This window comes from Lagopus leucura, unplaced genomic scaffold (assembly GCF_019238085.1).
Source record: "Lagopus leucura isolate 7727_CA_CO unplaced genomic scaffold, USGS_WTPT01 Super-Scaffold_100047, whole genome shotgun sequence".
Lineage (NCBI taxonomy): Eukaryota > Metazoa > Chordata > Aves > Galliformes > Phasianidae > Lagopus > Lagopus leucura.
In genome coordinates, this window is record NW_024962293.1 from 383,241 (window position 1) to 407,172 (window position 23,932).

Consider the following 23,932-nt stretch of genomic DNA (forward strand, 5'->3'; position numbering starts at 1 on the left):
AAAAGGAGGAGCAGGTAAAGTTTATCGGCTGCAGCCTCCTTTCAGAACATTCTGTACCTCTCCTTTGTAGCCCTACTTTCTTTTTCCCCTCAATAAATAACCAGACAAAAAAAAAGCCTGTTTGTACTTCAGCCCCAGCGTAGCTGCACACAGCTGAGATGTGCAGAGCTCAGTGCAGCCCCTGCAGCTGCTGCTAATGCTTTAGTCAAATTGGCCCAGATGCAGAGTCTGAATTATTTCTGTTTTGATCTTAAGGTGACTGAATTGTTGTAGCTCGTAACAAAGATGACTCCCTGTAAGAAAAGCAACCCAAAGTCCCAAATACACAATCAACCAACCAAGGCAAGCCAAGCAAAAACATGTGACCAATTCAGTCCTCTAAGTTGGAGTTTGTTATCAAACTCCATCCTACTTTCTAGCTAGTTTGGCAGGTAATGCTGAATATAAAGTCAGCTACATAAGCAGCTCCTGACAGCTGCAAGCAGGTTATTCTGAAAGCAAATCAGCAAAGGTTCAACACGTATCAGGCAAGGGCTGCCTTTGGAGCATCGTGCTGATATGCGTAATTATTTTGAATATGCTATGAAAGTATTCATTTATTTTCATTTATTTTCCAGTTATTGAAAGCTTTGCACTACCATAAGATGATATACAAAAAATATTTGGAAATAAACACCAAATATTACCAGGTAACAACAAAATATCCTCACTTCCTTCCAAGCACAGATACAGTCATCATCACATTAAAGCCATTGGTGAAATTCTTCAGCCAGTGGCAGGGAGCACTGTTAGGCTCTCAGTTCCATCTACCAGTGCTGCTTTCCTGCCTGGCTTTAGGAGATGCTGACAATTGAAGAATGTGAGAAACACGGGACTTTATTTCCAGCTACTGGTGGCTTTATTTACAGAAAAGTTAGGATTCAGTTTGTTTTCAAAAGTGCAAATTTCTGTACAAGTACTTCTGAAATGATTTTGTTCTTGGTCAAATCAACCTACTTAAAACTGTACTGCAAGTTACCTGCTGAAATGGTAAGTAAACCACTTCCATGTGCTTAACAAAACAGAAAAAAATCCTTCATGACAATGGAGCTGCAGGAACGATTCTGAAAACACGACAAATTCCCCTGATGTAAATATCATATTTCCCATTACACCCATTCATTTGAACTGTGTAGTAAGAGAACAATACTTTCACAATTCCATTTTACAGTTCCTTGACTGTGTCACGGTACACTATTTTTAGTTCCAAAAGCTGAAGCGAAGCCGTCCTGCAGCACACACAGTACGTAACTGGCGCTGAGGCACACGGATGGACAAACTGCGAGCTGTAAGTCAGCCCAAAGCAGATGTGTAAACACTGACGCTCTCACTTCTCAAGTTCTTCCCTCACGTACCTGACAAAATCCACTCCCGTGCCAGGAGTTTGAATCACACAAAGCAGCACTTCCTAAGCATTTTTTTTTTGAAGTTGGCAGAGCAGCTTTTGCACACGAGTTTCCCCATATGCAGATTATTTCTCAACAAGCATGAAGAAGCTGAGTCTTCACTTCTCACGGAGGTATTCAGGGTCTTTTGTGCAAACTTATAGATGAATGCATGAAGTACAGAACCAGAGGAGACTCGAACTGTTCAGGTTAACACACAAGCTTGAAATATCAGTATTAAAACAAATTTAAAACCAAACAGAGCCAGCCTCGTGTGGTCTAAGGCTGAACCACCAGGCGGCCTGAAAACCTGGGCAGCACTCAAAGGCAGCTCAGGAGCTTTTCTGAATCCTCTCAAACCTTTGGAAGCCCTGCAGCACTCACTGTGCTGCCAAGCCCAAACATCCTGAGCAATCTACCACAAACCCGGATTTCTAGGGAACCCTTCCTTTTGCACTGGGAAGGTTCATTTAACCCATGATGTTTTGGACCAACATTCTGTATCCAAGTTAGCTTTCTCCAACGAAACACAAATTAACTGGAAAAATTCCAAACCATGCTTGCTGAGAAGTCTGGAAGTCACAAAGAATGCAGTGAAGAAAATTTCACTTCATTGTAATCAACGTCTACATGTATTTGGACTCAACTTGTAAGAAGAATGACCTTTTACTAAGTTTAAAATTGGAAATTAATTATACCTGAATAAGCACATTTATTACCGTTTCCTTTGATAAAAGGGAAGTTATACTGCTGTAATTTAAATCAAGCCATGACAATGGCACAATTATCATGCCCTCGCCCTGACCTGACATTTCTAAATGGGAAAAAAAAAATAAGATGCAGTTCACACTGACAGTATATAATAAATAAGAAGGACAAAACAGGTATGTGAGAAATAATTTGCTGATATTTAGCCCATCAGAATATATAGCACTTTGCTATGATTGCCCAATTACTTTCACAACATATGGTCCCTTAAATATTAATAATACTGTTTAAATGAGAAACCTATTCACAGCTGATGAATGTAACCTCAGGAGAACGCACAAATTGCTAGAAATTATTACCTTGCAAATTACCTTAACAGTATTACTTGGACATAAATATCGATCCAGCTAGCTGCTACTTTGGCTGCTAAAGAAACCATACCAGAAGTACTGAGAACCTGGAGATCACTTGCTCCTATCTGAACCCAACTGCCCCAGTGGCATTCCAGCTAATGCAGAGGCATCAACCAGGCTGCACAACTGATGTGCAAGATTTGCTTTCTATCCTTCTATTCACAGATAATTAGACAGTTAAAAAAGAGGAAACCTCTTAAGGAAAATAAGGAAAAGAAAAAAGCCATGCAGAACGTGACAACTTCAGGACTTGTTATGAATCCTGCCTGCTTCCAGAGTTCCTAAAGCACCAGTGGCAGAACCTGGCAACAGACTTGAGGAGGAAGCAGCGTCAATCTTTCCCTTACACTTCTTCCCTAATCCTCTAAAGTGCCATTTCTGAGCTATAATCTTGGCCTGCACAAACCATCCATCTAACGTAGCACAGCACGGATTCTTAGAAATAATCCTTCTGGAAATTTCTGTAGACAGAGATATTTTTGCCACTACGTTACAGAAAATATCTGCTCAGTAGTACAAATTCAATTAAAGCAATAAAAAAGGATTTGAAAGCGATCGTCAATATCTGGAGGATTCTAAAACATCTTATTTATCAGATATACAAGAGACTACAAAAACCATTTCTTCATTTATGTAAGAAACAGTGGTTCTCAGCTGAGTGGTAAACCACAAGATGGGGAAGTGGGGGCAAGCAAGAGAATGAGAGAGAAGGAGAAAGAGTGAGGAAACACAGCACGTCCCTTGCCTTTCTTTTTACAGAGGAAACAACCTGCCTTAATATAAGAGCCCTAACATTTGTCTTTGGTTCGTACTGTTGTAGACGTGACCGATTCCAGCTCACAGCGCGCTGCTAGCCTTGTTGTGGCTGTTGATGCCACTCAGAGCAGTGCTGGAAAGCTCCCCAACACAGATCTTCGTTCATCAGCTTTCTGAGATGGCACTTCTCAAATGTATCTGCTTCTCCCTACCTCTGTTTTAAAAATGAGCAGGGGGGGATGAACCTGTCAGAAGGTACATGGTCAGAAAGCTGCTGTAATGGAGAGGGAAAACAAAGGGAAGAGCATACCCGACTTTTAACATCACTCACATACAGCCAGAAAGACAAGGCTTTCCCCTAGAATGTTTACTGTAATGCAATTATTAAGAAATCTCCTTTTCAAGTTTAACAGAAAGAGAAGCCAAGTCTATTCCCACAAGTTACAAGTGCTATGCAAACAATATGCAGAAATGCTACACTAATCTACTGCCTGGAAATCAGATAACAGCAGCAACCTACCTATACCACAGTGATATTCACTGCTATCTCCATATTACTTTCACACAGAAGTTAAGCAAGAACTCTCAGCAGTTCAAACCTCCTACAGAACGCAGCATAACTGACTGCATATATTGTGTCCTCCAAACACATTTATGAAGTGTTCTATGTATTTTGGTAGGTTATTAATAGTTGGTGTTGGCAGAGAAAAGACATATTAAACCAAAAATGTAAATCACGTAAACCTAGTCATAAACATTTTTATGACTAGGCTTTTTTGAAGCACTTTACTGATATTAGCTAGTCAATCCTCAACCTTTCTCATGAAGTAGATTAAGTATTAAAGCACATCAAAGGTGTGGCATCGTGACAGTTTATCTTTAGTGGCAATTGCACAGTTAGAGCAAATTCTGTCAGTTTCATCATTTGAAACCATTTTTAGACTAATGATCATTATGCAACTCGTAAGGTATGGAGGCAGCGACATCACTTGTCTCTTATACTGTGCTTCAGAGAACGCGCCAGGTACTTGCCTGACCCAGATCTGTGTTCACCATTTCTCCAAGAACAGTTGATAAAAAAGGAGAGGGCGACAGTTAAGTGACTGGGTTGCTGGGTAATAACTTCATCTTAAGCAATCAGCGTTCATATCCAGCATTAATATTCAGGAAACGTCCCAAGTCTCAATCATTAATGATTAAGTATCACCACACCCTGAAATATTTCACTTCATATCTGTATTGAAATCACAAGATCCAAACTTCAAACGTAACTGCTTGCCATTTTAAAGGCTGCATTGGAATGGAGGGACACAGGTTACAGCAGTCTGTATAAAACCCACCCCGGTGCCAAGGCATCAAAATGTGCAGACTACCAGCTTCCAACGCCTCAACACTTTGAGGACATGGCAGCACATTCCTAAACGTGAGCGATCACCCCTTGGAAGACTGAGGAAGAAACGAATGTCTAAGGTTAGAAAATTTAAACCTTAGACCCAGAGGAACTCCTTCATGAGAAGCATTCTCCTATTATTTCACCTCACTTATCATCGTACATCCACCCAGCTTTCCAAAATACCAACACAGCCATGCTCCTGAGCTTACACAACCCAGCTTTCAGCAAACAGAAATTGCTTTAGGGATGCATCAGTCCACCAAGGCAGGGAGCAGAGCCACACTTCGATGTCCCACAGGAGTGCCATGTGGAAACCACGCACAGCAGCTCCAGAAGTCACTGCCCGGCCCCAAACAGAAGTTCCCTCAACAGAGCTAGAGAACTCAGAAGTTTGGTGACTTCTAGAGACAATTCCACTGTACTCTGTTACAATATTTCCAAGTGAAGCTTCTTAAAAGGCTTATTTTACAAAAATCCAATCCAAGAACAGGTTTCAACATTTAAACGTTTATCATCTTACCCACATTATTATTTTTGAAATATTTCAGGAACAATCTGAAACAAGTCATGTATTTCCTTGAATTTCACAAAAGCACATTCATTTTGATGATGAAGATATTTTCCTCAAAGTACCCATGCGTCCCTTTTTGCTGAAATGAAAGCTGGGCAAAAAGGAAAGAGCTACAAGAAACCCAGGAATGCTACCACATGAGATGGCACATTGACCTGAACCAAAGCTGAAATAGCTGCACTCATATTTGCACGCAGAGCTGCTGCACAAAGGGTTAACACACACTGTGCAGCAGTTAATGGCCACAGATAACGACAGTTAGAGTTCAGTAAACTGGCAGACAGATTATAGTGCACTTTTATTACCACCTCCAACACGTTTACTGATGTGCTTATTACTTTTTTATAGCATACTGCTCTTGAGCAACCAGTTTATAATATTTACCCTTTACAAACTAGGTATACAGACAACACATACATATACAAAAGGGTAACTGAGTTTACATGGCAATACTGGTACAGCAGCTAACACATTATGTATGTATAGCAATCACACGCATCTTGCAGGGACAAACCTATTTATAAGCCTAGAGGCAAAAAACAGCTGCCAAAGTTCACGCTTTTTATGCATTTAAAAACAAAAAAAAAACAAACCAAAACCCATGAATTAGGGCTGGTCTTTTCCTCTTAGAGGATTAAGGTAAAAATACTGCTGCCACAAACAGTTTATGTATACATGCCACACACACTGAACTTTCCTTTTCCAAGTTACCTCTATTACCCGCAGTATAGCAAGAGAGATTTTAGTCCAACATGAATAAACCTTACATGTTGCACATGGCAAAAATTACATACGCTGGGATGGCTTCTTTTTCATTATGTTTTAAACATTTCCTAGTTTCGTTCTTTTGTACATCTTCATTAATTGAATTTATCCTTTAATCCATACTTATCCAGTACTGCTTTCAGTCCATGCACAACAAGCCACAAGGAACCAAACCCCAGCTGACTGCAATTCATTGCCACGGCAGTCTGCTCACAACGTACCGCCCACCTTACAGGGCAGGGCTGATCAACCCGTCAGGCACGCACCCATTAGGCTCTGTGATGCAGACAACTGACATACAGATTGTAATTCAAAATACACACTTCCTCTTAGTAGCATTTTGAAGCATGGTACTACCTCTGAACCATCCCACACTCCTACAGAAGAGGGGCAGCACGAAGTTGCTTTGCAATGATAAGCTGTGGATGCACACGTGGGTCCATTTGTTGTGTTCCTCCTGTATTACATTGCTGCTTCTTGTCCACTTCATCCTCAACAACAGCAAACTGTAAGTCTCTTGACAGAAACACCTCAACGGACATCCAGTCTGTAAACACAGACTTAGCACAGAACACCTCACCGTGCATCAAGCATGTCTGACCCACGTCTCTGTCAAACACTGCATGTGCAATTCAGAATGCAGCCCTCTTTGAGTATAAATGAAACCAGGGACCTGTTACACCACTGCTTCTGATTCATCTGCAGCACATCCTTTTTTACTACTCTTACCCAGAAGTGGAACTAGCGTGTTTCTAAGATCAGCACCTTCAGAAAACAAAAGAGTGGGAAGCAAAGCACTGCTGTGTGTAACTGAGACCAACCATCCTCCAGCCAAAACTCAGGGGATAGCCTGATGTGCTGTACTGTGTCCAGTGGTGCCACTGGCAGCTCAGTCATTCCAGACTGTAACCGAGGAAAAGCGAGTTAAATCACAATGTTAGAATCTACTTTGAAGTGTTAGCATTACTGCTTTTTAGGAGCTGGTCACAGAATTGAAGATGGCCCTTCTATGCAAGCAGTTATAGGCAATGGTATTCTAAACTGAAAGGAACTCAAATTAAGGCAATCTTAATACAGGCACTTTCTAACTTTTTCTGCATCCTCAATAATGTTGTTATAGACCATCTATATGTAATATGTATCATTTTCTTTCTGGATTGAAACGAAGCTATCATGCAAACTTAAATATCATTTCCACAGGTCAGATTTCATATTCATTTTTATATCCTTTGCTGCAGCAGTTTGTTTGCTGCTCAGATCACATTTCACACAAGAGACAGAATATAAAAATAAGCTCTATTTATTGCTTTATAAGCACTGCAACATTATCCAGTAGTAAAGGACCTACACACTATCTATCATACTTCTAGTTTGGAAGGCCTTCTAGGTGATAAGTATGTTAATGAAATTTAATACACCGTAGGTGCATCAGTGTGAAATGAATGGATAGCAATATCTATTGAATTTAATGAGCAAACACATGAACAAAAATCTTCCAAACCTTTTCAGTTAATTTGCAGTCCAATTAGAGACACATGAAGCCCACACACGCCAGAAAAACAAATACAAATACAAACACCAAACTACCTCCTGCCCTCTTGGGACCAAACCTTGCCCTCTGCTCTATGAAGCATGAGCATAATTGCGCTTCAGTCACTGAAAGGAAAAAAATATTCTTGATTTAATAACTTGCTTTGAAAACAAAAGGCACTACCTAAGCTCTAAATATTATTAGCTTTTTCAGAACACCAGCTCCAAACGCACCATTCCTCATTTCCCTCTCTCGTAACTGTTTTCATTCATGTCATCAGAAGGCATCTTATTTCCAGCAACAACTACTCACTTTTATTTCTTTTTTTAAATGCTGCTGGATGTGCAGAACTACTGTTGAGGTTGCTTGGCAACAAGTGAGATGCATCAGAAAGACAGATAAGGTCCACAATGAATGAAATGGAAGAGAACTATATTTGGTTTCATTCAGAGATACTAACACACTCTAACAATTTGAATTTTCCACAATGAGGTGAAATTTTGCTGTTTCTCTCAACACAGACAGAGTCATGCTGAATCCATTCAGCCAGCTTGCCAGTCCACCTGTACAGAGGAGACCGTAAGGAGGGCTTTAACCTGGGTTAGTGGTTTGGTGCAGAAAGGAACACTGACACACAGTAAATATTCACAAGACTTGCAGCCTAGAGAGGATACCTGTATGCTTCCAGCTGCCTCTCAGTGTATTACACACCATTGTGCTTCCCCACATCCTCCACATACCTGAAGGACACGATTTGTTATGTGCTATGCGTAAGGAACAGGCAAGAAATTAGATGACCCTGAGCATTCTGCAACAGCAAATAACTGATCAGAAAAAAATATGCCCAAACAATTCAAGGAAGTCAAAAAAGCCGTATGCAGCAGAAGATGGAAATATTCCTATCAATTCCTAGTGAAAGAGGTTCTCTCTTAACTCACACTCTCAATCAATTTTATCTGGATCACGCGAGTAAGAATCAACCAGTCTGGCACAAAAGACAGTCAGGTCCTGTCCAATCTTTGAAGCTTCAGAAGGAAGTTAAAGCAGTATCAACATACAAGCAGCTCATTATCTTGATGGGGAAATACAACAATGAAAAACAACCCTCCATCAATGCCCACCTCTCTGGCACCTGCAGGTAATCACAGCACTCTGAAGGTTCCGAAGCTTCCAAAACCAAAGCAGAATTGCATCTACAGCAACGATGCCCAGGATCATAAGCCAAATATGATTCCCTGTTGTTGCAAAGGAAAGCAGGTGATCCACGGTGCACGAAGCAGGCTTTGCACCTGCCAGCACCAGCAGGACCACCAGGAACAGTACACTGCTGTCAGGAAAGCTGCATCTCCAGAAGCTGCACTGAAAACCACTTTAAAAATAAACTTGCCCTTATCTCCAAGAGCTCCAATGAAGTTTTACCATCTCAACAAGTTATCTCAGTTAAAGTAACTCTACTGCTAAGAAACTAAAGCTCACTCATGCCTTCGCATTTTTTGGTATCCTTCTCACACAGCAGCACCTCTATGCGTTAACGAAATCCCACTTAGGCATCCTACTTATGGACCTCCTGCAATTCCTGGGGCCTTTCCTTTAAATCCTTCCCAACAGTTCCACATTCCTCACGATCTGAAGACACTAGAATAGGACAGACTATTTTAATAACTCCCTTATCAGTGTTGAAGTCCACTTTATTACTTACGCTTCACTTTCCCTCTTTTATACATCCAAGCTACGTTTGTCTTTTTGCCACAATAAAACACACTGCCATAATTAACTGACTTTCAAGTCCTTTTCCAATTTTACAGATAAAATCTACATTCTGACTCCCATGAGACTGCCCTGCATTCAGCTATTTTAAAACAAACTTATGAAGTACAACTTTTAAACATGTTATTCAGATCTCCCTGTAAAGAGTAACCTGACCTTCTCAGCATTAACCACTCAGTGTGCAAAGAGGGCTTTGGGACTGAAGCAGACCAGCAGTCTATAGAATGACTTTACATACTTAGCCAGTGGTCCCACTCGCTGCCTTTATTTCCCACTGCACTGAGATCTATCCATGAGGCAGCTTTCACAGTGCCATAATATAATGCTGTTAATTCCACACAATTCAGTTTGAAAAATCAACATACAGTGTGAACACATCATATTGGAGAAGAAAAGCACTGATATCAAACCAGTTGATTTCATCAATCGGATCTATGATCTTCCCAAAGAGGCACAAGTTGACTCAAGAACATCCCACTACATATGAAGCTATGCTGACTGTAGCGTTCTTCCTATACAGCCTTGTTGTGAGAAACCATAATTTAAAAAAAAAAAACAAAAAAAAACAAAGGAGAAATCTGGCAATCGGGGCAATCTCTCACTTCTTGTTTCAAAAACCTGCCCATTCTAACAGATGCTCCTAAAACGCCTTTGTCACAGATTCTAAGCTCCCCTCTTCTTTGTTCAGAGTTGTATAGGATGGATGCATTCTCCTCTTTTTCATAAGGAATAAAATACTTACAGAATACTGTTATCTCTAAATAACAATGTATTACTTTACTTTCTATATTCAGTAATAAATCTGTTCTCAGACAAGATCATTAAAAGTAAAGCATGAAAAAGTATATGTTTTTTTTTATAAGAGGTCTTAAGATTGTGCAAAAGAATCAGAAACGCTTTACCAAACTCAGCCTTTTGTACTTTCTTCTAGCACTTCACTTTCCAACAGGGGCAAAAAGACACCGAGGTCACAGAACACTATGAAGTTCTTCAGTGACAAACATAAGGAAAGTAAACATACTATTGCATAAGGTACAATTACATAAAATGAGGACTGTCCAATTAGGTGAAGGCAGAATACAGAGGCAACACAGGGCATCCCCAATTCCCAAGGGTTCACTGAAACTGTGGCCCAGTGACACAGCTCACCCTCACATTCAAATAAAATACAAAACCAAAAGACAAAATAGTTACATTTGCAATTTTCGTGGATGTGTAGAATTGTGCAGCTCTAGCTATAAATCTGATTGTTATCTACAAGTGTTTGGTATAAGCAGATGGCATTCCTTTGAATAACTATTTGGAAACAATATTAACCATTTTTACAAGCCAAAAGTGACAAGTTGCATCTAATTTGCAGGCATATACTGCAGCAGGCTTCAAAACCACTACAGAAAACCCAGTGACTTCCTACTCCATAGAAATTTAACAACAACAACAAAAATCCCATAAAGCAAACCTTCCAGAGAGTTGCATAACATACTTTCATAAAATACACTGAAAACATCAAAAACATTTCACACAGAACCCTTGTTGGCACTGACCTCTTCAGCTCTGCTTCCAAACGCTGGGAGCTGCAGTCAGGTCAGGACGTGGAGCTGCTCGCCCTGCGCAGCGTGGCAGCCCGGCTCGGGTATCACTGCCCCTGCTGAGCACCCCACGTTCCCCACTGAGCCTCTCTTTTCTGTTTTCTCATTTGTCTCGTGAGAAGAACATCTCCTCAGCTTTGCACTCTGTGTACTTTTTTCGGTTTTGTTTTCTCCATGAAAAATACCAGGCTGTGTTTCGCGGACTCTCAGTTCAGACAACCAAAATCATTTCAACAAGTGGTTGTTGTGTCCTTGTGACAATGAGCTTTTGCTGATTAATAAATAAATTAAATAATAAAAAAAAAACCCTAAGTTTTTATCTTTATCTTAAATGGCCTTAAACCATAAAAGCCACATAAAATATCTGAAGCCATACCAATCCCTCCTGCAATTGAATTAAAACTCATGCAATTAATTGGTTAAATATTTCTCATTAATGACACTGTGAATCAAATTTAGCTAGCAGCTTTATTTTTAAGCTATTTAAGTTATCAAGGTTGAAAACAGACACAGCTCAATGAACTTGCTGCACCTCAGTGTCCTTTCACACAATTTTAACTGTTAAAACCAATTTAAAAAAATCAAGGAAGTGAGGAGCATGGCAACCCTTCCGTGAGGAAGAAACTCACTTCACTAAGCCTGGTTTCCCTCTGGCATTCTCTAATGCATACAAATATTTACACTACATAAACGTATTGGAATAGCAGAAATGAGATGACTTCACTTTGAAGGAACAAAGCCCTACGTGTGTGCACAGCCATGCAGACGAGGTTGGGGTATTTAGAGATTAGGAAGGCAAACAGAAATCCCTCAGCCAGCAGTTAAGTTGCCATTGGAGGCTGAATGTAACACCTGCTGGGACCACACTGAGCCCCGATGGAAACCTCCACACCTCTGCTGCTCCAGCAGCTCAGCCCCGGGGGGCAGGAGGGTGCAGCTGGGGGAGATGATTATTTTCTGGGGCCTTAACTAAAAAGGCAAGCGAACATAATGCTTATTAAACAGCCCTTTGGAGAATGCAGTCAGCACCAAGAAGCTAATAAATACAGTCACAAGCCATCCCTACCTTCAGAGGAACGAACATCTTAAACATATCTTCTCATCAAGACACTCCACCGCTGCATTCCTCCAAAAGCAGTTAATTTGGTCCCCCAGCTGTCCCAAGCATGCCTTGATGTATTGCTGCTCCTGTGTAAGCAAGCTCAGCTGCAAACAACTAATTCTAATTAACTGAATGTTTATACTGGAGTACAGTTACGAAAACACTGTTTCAAAGCAGGTGTGGCTACAGTGGCACTGTATCCTAAATGCTCTCACATGCACTAAGAATTCAAGATTCGATTGTCAAAGTAAGACTGAGGGCATATTATTTTCAATACGTGAGGATTAAAGTTACATTAAAAAATCCCTCATCAGTGGAAATGCTCAGTGTCATCCATCTCAGCTCTTCATCAGAGACAGGACACGGGCAACTCTAATAAACAAATGCATGATGTACCTAAAAATAAAGGTACAGATAAATTTGCCTGCTGGATTATACTTCAAAGCATCAGCTACATCTGCCTTAATATAGAAGACAAAGACACTCTGAAAGGATGCTGACAAAACTGAAAGCAGTGAAGTGTTTTTCACTATTAAAAATAATAGTAATAAAAAAAAATCCTCTGGGAGAAAAGAAATGACACAGCACATCTCTGCTGTTCCTGAGCCATCCCACAGAGTAACAGCAATGCAGGAAGCCAAGCAACCCAAGAAGCAGGAACAAGTAGTAACACTCATATCTAGATTGCTAGAAGGAGCTGAGCATTAATTAATAATAAATATGAACGTGGGGCAAAAACGCTAGCATTTAACATAATGAAATAGGAAAAAAATGCAACTAGAGGGAAGTGATTGGCAACTGATAAAATAGAGCTCTGTAGTGAATAAGGGGAATCTCAAGGGATCTCAATAACGTGAAGACACAGATTTAATACAAAAATGTAACATTCCATGAGTTTAAGACTACGAAAAGTATTCTGTTTATTTATAATGAAACGCAACCACTCACCTGGATAATAAAACCATTTTTACTGGGAAAATCAGAGTACTGCCCATCCAAACTGCACGGAACTAAAGAAATTAGAGAGATGCCAGCACAGAAAACTCTTGACACAGTGCTACTGCTCCAGTACAGCAGCTAGAGAAATGTAATCACTGCACAGCATGCTTGAGAAGGGCCGAGGAAAACCTGATGCACTCAACTTTTTTTTCTCCCCCAAGAAAGAACACCAGAACATAGAATACAGATGTGTACTTTGTTCTGAACAGAGTTGCCTCTAGGAAGCTATCTGAACTTTTATGGTGGGCATTTAATACAGCTTGTTATTAATCAATTAAGGGGTAAAACAGAATGATTATGTTGCACTGCTTTGTACTAGTAGATTTGCCTCCAATCAGAAAACAAAGAAAAATACACCACTTCCACTTTGACCTGTGGACAGAGAGTACAAACATTTCAAAAATTCAGGGCAAATAGAGGAAAAGTTCTTTTCAGCTGTTCTCTCTCAGACCCTTTCTGTAATACAGTTGTCCTACTTAAACCAGCCTTTATGCTGTGGCAGAGAATAATTTCCCATAGAGAAAATTAAAGGCTGAATGGAGGAGAGACCAAATTTAGAGCTCTAACGAGGAAAGGCAGGAGGAGTGCATGCAGAGCTACACTAGTCATAGTACACACCAACTTCTGTCCAGGTAGCAGGAAAATAGGGGAAAAAAAAAAGAAAAAAAAAAAAGGAAGACAAAGAACAGGATGACATGAGAGTATTTAAGGACCAATGTTGCAATGAACACCAGGGACACAGATGAGAATAAGGCCTGTATCAGTCAGAGGAAGCATGAGATGCTTTGAGAGCTCCAGGCACTATGGGGAGAACTGCAGGCTGGGGCTACTGCAGAATAAATCCAGGAGACACAGAACAAGTCACAGAAATCAGACTTAGCTCAGAACCCACATAATGGCTTATTTTCTGTTTGAGAAGGCAGAAGAAAAATCACAAGTTTTGTAAAGACCAACGGAGAGGTTGCTTTATTTTTTAAACCAGAACTACTGGGCAAAACCCCACAACGACCATCAGAAATCACAACCCGCCCGATCCACTCACCACCTTTCACACGCAGTTACACCTGAGGTCTCACCTGCCTTCCCCTCCTGCTCCTCACAGTACATCACCCATGTCTATTCCGCCCCTGGTCAATGCCCTCCACGCTCTCTAGAACCACTCTGAGCCTCCTACATCACGCTCATAGCTGCCTTTGCACATCTCAAAAGCTTTTGTTGAATTTAAACCTCGACTATAACCACTGCTGTATTTTTGGCCAGTCCCTTTACATGCCAAGTCATGTCTGCAACACACGTCAGCTCACCATAAGGGAGAGTTTAATACCGTTCTGGATTTATTTAAAATCAGAAAACTGAACTACTTAAGTGAAAGCACAAACACCGAGTTGCAATGCCAGCACAGTAACTCCGGGGCAGAGAGGTATTGGTGGCAGCTGAAATCCTACTGCTTTGCTAGGAGAATGCAATGCTTCCCTTCATCAGCACAGATAAGATGCATGCTGTGCTATAAGCAACACCTTTTTTGCATCTAATTATTAAAATTAAAAATAAAAAAAAAAAGCTGATGTTCAGTTCTCACTTTCCTTCTCTCCTGTAAATATGAGTTTCTTGAAAAAGCACAAACACACAAAACAGTTGCTTGAAAATAAAGCAGCATGTTAAAATGACTGTCTGTGCCTTCTCATGTCTGCACTTATGGTCAGCCCAAGCGTACCACGAGCATCTAAAAACAGACAGAACAAACCCATTTCTTTAAACTTTCAGGTTCCTTCATGCACTGCTCTTCTGTACTACTTTCAGGAAACAACATCACGTTGTCTTGTAGACTGAAAAACCAAGCAGGGCACCTGGCTTATTCCTCCACCTATTGGAATATTCAGGGCTGCGGACATCAACGCTCTGCCAGGCAATGCACTGCTGCCATGACAAACGATGGGAGCCTTCTGAAAGCTCACCCTGCAGTACTCAAACACACACCTCAGCAGGGATCTAAATGTTACGTATTTGCTCACGTCCTCGGAAGGGAATGTCATCTATCTTAGGAAAGGGACCACAATAAACATGAGAAATTCAAAAACTGGAAACTTCTTTCATCTCATTTTTCTTCTATAGCATAGCTAAGTATTACTACTGTTTCACTGACTTCAGGCTGACTTTTTCACAGAACATCTTTTTCTCCAAAAAAGATAACTTCAATCGCATCAACACCACACTGAAGTTTCCAACGATTAACGATTCTTTTGTTTTCCCTTAAGTTGTTCAACACCATCAGATAGGACTTCCAATTCCTTCCAAACTGATGGAAGACAGTTTTCTTTCATTTACATAAATATTTAATGTAACGATCACAAGCTACATGCAGTATTCAGTTCCTAGTTACAGCACTTACTCAGTGGTGGTACAGTCTTGCCCTGTGACAAAACTCGATGACACAGCTGTGCCAGCTGTTAGGCCAGGACCCAAACCAGACTGCAATATGCACCTTTCTCCACTCCCCACCCAAATCCTGACCTCATGTTCTGTGGCACAAATCTCTCTGACAAACCAATAACTGCTTCTTCAGCTGGACCAGAAGCATTCCCAGTCCAAATGAGCACGCAGCACACTGCCAGCACAGCGACATCCCTCTGTGCCCTGGAATGGGCGCTGGGAAGAAAACACTGTCAGACTCCAACCTCCAGGAGCTTCCTGACACAGACTGCGATGCAGAAACACACTGAGCCTCCCTCCAGTTTTTCAGGGTTGCCCAAACACCAGAAAAAAAAAAAAAATGGCTTTGTTGCCAGGAGGATAAAACATGATAAAGTCAGTTTGTTTCTTAGCTTTTATCCTAAAAGAAAACAAAACAAAACAAAAAAACCAACCCACCGTGGTATTGGTACACAAATCTCAATGAAGTGTCAAAACAGAGCAATAATAACCGTGTATACAAACTAACGATAGCCACTGGGAGGGAATTCATTACTTTAAAATACCTAGTTATAAATATCATACTTTTCCCCTGAGTAGTAATATTAACTCCCTTCTTTAAATTCATACACACAAGACGACTAACCTTAGACAATAAAACACGGAATCGGATAGCAGAAGATAGGAATCATTTCAGTCACAAAAGAGACTGACAAAGCCCTGTCTTCCAGCCAACACAAAGTACTGGCTTACGTGAAATGACAGTTGAACTGAGGTTCCTTTTTACTGGGTCAGACATATAAAGAAAATATCTGAAAGCATCCATGACTACAATTCCTTCCTCACAAAACTACTGAATCTAACTGAGGAAAGAGGAAGAAAAGAGTGCCAAGGCTTCAAGGGTTGACTTGGCTTACTTAAATTCACTACTAAGAGAAAGTAAATTTTCAAAGTACATGAGAAAAGCAAATAAAGTTGTCATCCAAGTCCTGAAAATAAAAGCTATTCAGTCCTGCTTCTGCCATTACCATCAGTGGATTTCATAAATACATAGACTTGTATTCAATGCTTAAAAATATCAGTTTATGAAATAAGGTCATCATTATACAACACTGTTTGGGCAACTAAGGCTGAGAACAGTTATTTGAAGTTTCCTATAACCTCAAGACTTCCTGAATCATAAATACTATTCAAACTTACCAATCACAAGGGCATATTCCCCTTATTTGTCGATCTTTGTAGTGGATTTCGTAAGTTACATTTCAACCATTTATTCCTATCTAAATATTTCTGCCTGTCCCAGTTTTTCCCATGACACTTGAAAATTGCCTATTTCCCTTTGCCAATTTCCCACTTTCTAAAATGACACATGACAATGACCTTCTATCTTTAGAGTCTGTCAGCCAAACCCACATTGATCACAGAGGGGAAAGATGACTGGAAAGAAGTCAGTGAAAGGCCATCATCTCAGAAGCCACGCACCCTGGCCCCAAGATAACACAAAAGAACGATTTTTTCCCCCCCTCTTCAACCTGCACTACGTACTGACATTAATTCCTCCAGCAAATTCCTTGCTCCTCCTACTTAGCCTTGTCCACGATTAATCCTTTCTGATTCTCATGAATTGGCGTATGAATTTCTGCACAGTCAAACAGAAGAGATTTTAGCTCCACCTTATCAGGATGCTGACAAAAGGCACTATGTGACAGTCAGCCTTCTCCTCTGAACAGCCTCACGAAAGACAGTTAAAGTGTTGAAGAAGGGGAACAAAGGAAGCAAAGTCCCAGGCTTCCTGCTACTACAAGACCATTTTAAACCTTCCAACATCACAAGGGGCCCTACTGCTGGCGATAACTCAAAGAGGAGAAAATGTGCTTGATACCATGTCTTCATCACACTTACAAGGCAGCTCTTCCATGTTAAAGGTTAGGCATGCTGGAAGAATAACACGAGAAAGCAAACTCCTGTTATTTATGAAATTGCTGTCGGAATGCAGCAGTTGACACAAGACCAACTGGAGCCACTCTGCAAGAGCTGGCAGAGGCAAAGCCCTTCTAAACCCCTCCAGAAGGCAGGCAGCAACTGGGCCTTGCTGCTCCAGTGCTCCACTCTGCTTACGAGCGCCGCAGTGCTGCCATGTGCCACGCGCCACCTTCACAGCAGGAGCAAGAGAGGTATTTCTGTCTCTAACTCAATTACAGATTATAAAAGATCACTGATTTTTTTTTCTTTTAACAGGCTTTACTGTAGTTAACTTAGCTAAAACTTTAACCACCTTCAAATTCACCTTAGCACTGTTAACTATTAAGCACTTTAATTACCTAGAACACTTGATTCCATACAGTTCCTCAGATAACTAATTAGCTAAAACGATCAAGGATTGAAATCCCAAAGGAAATTCTTCTGGTTCCGTAGAACTGCACAGGTTTCATCTTGCTAATGCTGCACCTCTACATGAGGCCAATTCACACACAGGTGTAGAACAACCATCCCTTCATCTGTTTACGAGCAGAAAACAAAAGTCCTGAAAACAAAAGTCCCCACATACTCAAAGGAAGCCAATGCATTTAGCTCTGCACGTCCTGTGCCGCCACCAGAAACTAAGAGTTTTTGAGTAACACTGAAGAAAAACTTTTGATTCCCTTGTTTTTATAGCACATTACACATCACATCAGGTATCCTTTTTCTGCTTCAAAGGTCAATTATCAGAGGGCAACCAAATCAAAGGCAAACAAGTTTTAGATAGGACTTCAAACTAGACTTCTTTCAAGCCACATGAATAAGCCGCATCAAGAGGAATAATTCAAAACTGCATCTGTGCACATGGACTCTAACACTGGAGACTGGCTTCATCTCCAGCACACAAGTCTTCACAACCTCTCTGCTGTTATGCATCACATATATGCTATGTGATTGGCAGCAGGGCTGCGCTGGCATGGAGGCTGCAAGGTAATCCCAGTCCTTTGCTAGGAGAAGACAGAAGCCAGCAGAAGCTGCTGAGGCCAAATTTGCCACGTTGCCCTGGAATCGAGCAGCACGTTCAACTTAGCCCAAGCCTACAACACAGAAGTGAGATACTTAAAAAAGCAATACTGCTGCCAACTTCAGTGTTCCAGACCCTCGCCAACTCTGCAGGCTTTGTGTAACAGGTCCTTGAGATCCCAGTCTCACACAGATTTCGGTATGCAGCCCACAGCTTCGGACAGTTATCCACCAATGCTATGTATCATTAACACAGCATCATCTCTTTAACAGCATTTGTATGCTTAGTAAATGTAGGACTTTGTTGGCTAAGTGGATTGATAATTGTAAAGGCATCAAGGATGCCCATCTTAATGCTGGAAGTTATACTTAAGCGGCAGATTTTGAGAGCTGCTACATCAAAGTCAACTCATGCAAATCTTTTAAGTTTTGCAAGTATTTTAAGAAGTCTTTACTAAAAAGAGCAGCCAAACAATGAAGACCACTCAGCAGAAATCAGATGTAGGACCAGGAACTTAGGAGAAAGAGTTGTCTTAAGAAAACATTGCTTACAAAGAGGAGCTAAAACCACATAGTGTACCACAGAATGCAACTTATTACGAATCAGCCTGAAGTTTCTTTCAAAAGACTGTGTACCTTATCCTAACTCAGCATTTGGGGATTAGGAGAAAGTACTGTCAAGGCTCCTTAGCTAAACGTTTAGCTCAGACATTATTACTAAAGAATTAATACTGCAAGACTAGTGAAAGCTTAATCTGCCCAAAACAATAGGACACACAGAATAAATCAAACTGACTAGAAGGTAGGAGGTGCTAATACAAGAATACTGTTTGAAAACAAAAAGGCAAAAACAGTACTATCATCTCAGAATTTTACATAAAAGGAATAAGGTCTAAAATTCCAACACCTTAATTCAATTTGAATTGATTTAGCAGGTTTTGGTACGTACGCACACACAGATGCTTGCCACACCAACTAACATCCAGATCTCTCCCAACTCCCTACTACGGTTAGGCGAAAAGTCTGAGGAAGATTTGATTTCTAAGAAAGAAGATATTTCCATTTTTCATATCTTAAAAAGCCATTCTCCTCCTCATTATGATCAAGTAACTGTATAGATTTCAAGCACAGAAAGAAAATCCTTTAGAAACATAAATCACAAACATCTGGGCAAGCAAAAGCAAAAAAGGAGAACAAAATCTGACCCGCTGTCCTAGAAATACATATCCCAATCTTATTTTGTGAAGACAGAGAACCCTGCTTGCTCTGAATAAAGAAAATTGCATTCATTTTGTACACTAACAGAAGGTGTATTTACAGCAGTATAAATCAATGCATAGGTAAATTATAGCAGAGGTAAATTAGTGTCAGCCATGTTGTGAAAGAAACTGTAGTGAGAAAAATAAAAATTAAAAAAAATCAAAACACAAAACTTGAGCCTTGATCAAATCAGCAACACTGAACCTGGATGCAAACCATTCTACACCATTAGCTCCTACTTCTTACTAGTGCCTGACTTTTTCAAGTTAATGTCTCTCAACCTCTAAAAATACATAATCAGATTCTACAGAACATGAAAAGGCAAAAAGAAGGAAATATTTCAAGTCATGAAACAAAACCATCTACCATGTGGAACACAGACATCAGGTAAAGTGTGAAGAGGAAAAAAAAACAAAAGTACTTACTCAGCATTAAATCCATTCACATGCAAAATCCTCATCTGTTTGACTATTGTGCTTTTACCAGATTCACCAGCACCTAGAAAATGAAAGTAGATCAAGTTGAGAAGGAAGCATGAGTGATAAGGGACATCATTTTTTCTTCATGGCAAAATCAAGAAGGTTGGTTTTCTCAGCGCAAGAGTGAAAAGTGAAAGAAAAAGAAGTAATTGCCACTGGAAACTTCAGTTGTAGCTAAAAATAAACGCCCAGCTCAAGTCATGTGTCAGATCTGAATCTTGGATCATTTCACTGTCCATTTTTCCAGTGTCAGTGTTAAAAGCAGACTGCGAGGTCTGGGAGGAAAAAGGACAACTTCAACGCTTTAGAGAGGACAAGTCAGAGAACGTCAAAATCTGCTTGCCTCGTCAACACTATCCAGTGAAGGGAAAGACTGAGTGTAGTCCAGCTTAAAGAGAAGTGTTTTTGTTAGACCCTTAAAATATATTGTTTGACTGCAGTTATCACCATCCAATCAAAAGACTGTAACTTAAATCACAAGAAATAAGATACATGGATACTCACATCTGAAAAGGAAAGGCAACCCCTTAAGCCTCCACCCACAAAGCTACAGAAGTCTCCTTTCTCTAATCCGTGCCTTGGAAGCAGCCTCAACCCCCTCTATGTGCTCCAAACCGATCCCACACCCAGTGAGATTATGTCCCACATTAAGGACACCTCTTGTGGCTGCGTGTTCCAAACAGGCCCCCACCGCTCTCCTCTCAATTCCCTCGTATACCTGAAGTACAAATAAATAAATAAATAAATACTCCACTTCCTCTTATTTCCATAAGTAGCCGTATTCTATTTCTGCTGTGCTGCACGGATGCCAGTGCACGAGGCAGCCCATCTGCCCATAGCACCCATTTTCCCATGCACACGGAGAAGACTCAAACAACAGCATTTAACTGAGCTGCTCCACGCTGCCAGATCAGCTTTCTATATAAAGCAAGCATGTTTTTCTAAGAGTAGTATCACAACCTGGTAAAATTTAGCAAGATTCTCTCCTGAATCTCCTGCTGCTTGTTTATTCCTCTCCTCGCCCTGTGTCTCAGCACCAGGAAGGCATGTGGCAGAACGGGCACCGAGGCACAGCCTGTGCTCCAGGATGCCAGGCCTCCGTAGCACACGCTGACAGCACAAGCCTCCATTTTGAGCCTCATGTTCAAAACTGTATTTTAGCAGCTACACTTGGAAGTTCATTTTCTGACAGATGCACTCCTCTCCACTTTCTGCTTTCCTTCCCTTCCCCCTCATGAATTCCTAACAGCTCTGCTCTTCTCTCCATAAAATCAGTCCGCACGTTTTGCCACAATACCAGAGTCCCGCTCCTTTCCCCTCGCCTTACTGACCAGTTGGTAAGACGCAGGGAGCAGGGCTTGCCTGCAGTGCTCTGTGCAAGCAGCACATCCCCTGAACCAGGGCTGCGACAGATGCGCTGTGCCCCGGCTGCACCCCTCGGGCACACACCCTGCACCCCCATCCCGGCAGGCAGAGACACTGAGCACCTCCAGGGGGCACAGATGGGGTCCTCTTCGCAACAGCAAACTGTTCAGGAGCAGTAACAAATGCTAAATCCCTATTTCAGATGTGACTTTAAATTACGTCTGCTAATCAAAAGCACTTCCAGCCAAGATCTCGATGTCGCTAAGTCCAAAAATGGAGATTGCTGTTGCTGCAAATGCATACAGCTTGGCATTGACATACCTGGCGTCTCTGGATCGGATACAGCAGCAGTGAACCAAAATTAAGTGTTACAGCCACATTTCTGAATAAGCCTATTTCCGTAACTGGCAGCTCGTTACGGCTCTGTTCTTGCAAACATCGATGCACACGTTTTAACTTCACCACCAAGGATAGTTCCATGAATTTCAGCATGCGGATGGAGCGGGGCCCCTGTGCAGCAGGATGGGCTGCGGGCTCACCGAGCTGCGATTCTGTGGCATTATTTGAATGCGATCTGAAAATACTGAGACTGCCCTGCACTTCCAGAGCATTTGGTGGTTCCACGTAACGTGTCTCACAAAGCAAAAGTAACACCATGGAGACGTGAGTCTCACTACTTGCACAGTAAGTTTCTGCTGCAGATTGCCCACAGCAGGCGAGGCTGCCAGCAGCTGTGCCAGCACAGCCACACACACAGAGGACCCTACGGCCACTGCTACGCACCTGCAGCATTTTATTCGCAAAGATCCAAACAATTTTTCAGTCACCCGAACTGAAGAAAACAAAGAGAAAAATCCAAGGAAGCCCCTGCGTGTCACAGAAGCGATCCAGCTGGTGAGGAACGGCTCCGCGCACACAGTGCTCAGTCCCAGCACAGCAGGCCGGGCTGCTCGCTGCTCGCTGAACTCCAAACCACACCGCTGGAAGATTTCTGCTCAGCGCCGAGCGACTTTTCAGCTCCACGGGTGCCGCCGCAGCTCCAGCACGTCACACCTCCCTCTTTAAACGGGCACTTAGAGGCTGCGGCCGGTCGGGGCACACACGCAGCCCGCTCCCCGCTCGGTGCGGCCTGGCCTCTGCCGCTCGCCGAGCCTCGCGATGCCCTCATCGCGCCTTATGTTAAAACACTCCCAAACACTTTGAAGCCGTAAGTGCGGGAGCGTTCGCTCTCCGATAACCGTTCCGGCCTCTCTTTCCCATAACCCCCACCCGCGGTCCGCAGCGGCTGTTCCGTACCGCACGCAGCCGGGGCGGACGGCCGCCGCCGCCTCCCGGATCCCGGCCCGCAGCCCGGCCCCGCGCCGCCCCGCACGCTCAGCCTCGAGCGCGGCCGCCGCTCTTCCCTCCGGGATCAACATCCTCTCCGCGTCCCCCCCCAAGAATTCCCCGACTTCCTCCTTTCCTCTTCCTCCTCTCCCTCAGCCCCCGAGGGCGGCGGGCAGCGCCCCGGGCCCGCCGAGCTCGTGCCGCGCCGGCCTTCCCCGCGGCGCCCGGCCCCGTTTACCTCCCCGGCTCCCTCGGGCACGGCGCTCCCCGCCGCCCGGCATCCCCGCCGCCCTCCTCCCGACGAGGCTCCACTCGCCCTCCGGCCCCGCGTCTCTCCCGCCCGGCACGGAACGGCTCCCGTATCCGCGTAGCCCGCCCGAGCCCCCCGCGGGCGGTGCCCGGACCCCCCCCGGCCCCGCCGCCTCCGCGCCCACCTCCCCGGCTCGGCCGAGCGCTCAGGCCCGGCGGGGCTGCAGGCCGCCCCCGGCCCCGCGGAACGGGTGGGCCCCGCGGATCCGCTTCCCCGGGCCCCACCTCTCCCGCCGGCCTCCCCGCGCCCGGGCAGGGGGCAGAGGGACCGCGCGCGGCCCCGCCGACCTCCTTCCTGCCTTTCTGCCCTCCTCCCCTCCGCCCGCCGCGGAGGACGCGGCCCGCGGCCCCTTACCCAGCAGCAGGAGCCGGTGCGTGGCCCTATAGACCTGCTTGTCCTTCTGCAGCTGCTTCTCGATTTTCTTGTTGGCCTCCCGCTGCGCCTTCTCCTCGTTGCGCTGATCCTCCGTCTTGCTGTTCCCTAAGCAGCCCATCTTGGGGAGGGGGCGGCAGGGGACGCGGGGCGCGGGGACGGGAGGCGGCCGGGGCTGCCGGGGGGAGGGAGGGAGGGAGGGAGGCACTCTCCCGGGCTGCCTTCTTCTTCCTCCTCCTCCTCCTCCTCCCCCCCTACTCGCTGCTGTGGCGGCCGCTGCCCAGAGCCAGAGACATGGAGAGAGCCGAGCCCGGAGCCAGCCAAGGGGGGGCCGATGGCGATGACTTTGCTGCCGCTCCGCCGGGGCCTCCTCCCCGGCAGCTGCAGCTGCTTCTCCTCCCCGCCCCCCCC

The 23,932-nt window shown here is 43.3% G+C and overlaps 1 protein-coding gene across 2 annotated transcripts in view; it reads right to left on the reverse strand.

The window, feature by feature from the left end:
* The window catches only part of GNAS (GNAS complex locus), a 132,383-nt gene that overhangs the window by 61,258 nt on the left and 47,193 nt on the right, over nt 1–23,932 (reverse strand). Inside the window, exons 1-2 of one of the 2 annotated variants that reach the window (XM_042884864.1) lie at nt 23,504–23,698; nt 20,095–20,167 (exon numbers count right to left, since the gene is read on the reverse strand). In XM_042884864.1, the coding sequence (XP_042740798.1) occupies nt 20,095–20,167; nt 23,504–23,642 (212 nt within the window). In that variant the 5' untranslated portion in view covers nt 23,643–23,698. Of the gene's footprint in view, nt 1–20,094; nt 20,168–23,503; nt 23,699–23,932 lie in introns of those variants that run through there. The other variant, XM_042884863.1, reaches the window with a different exon arrangement.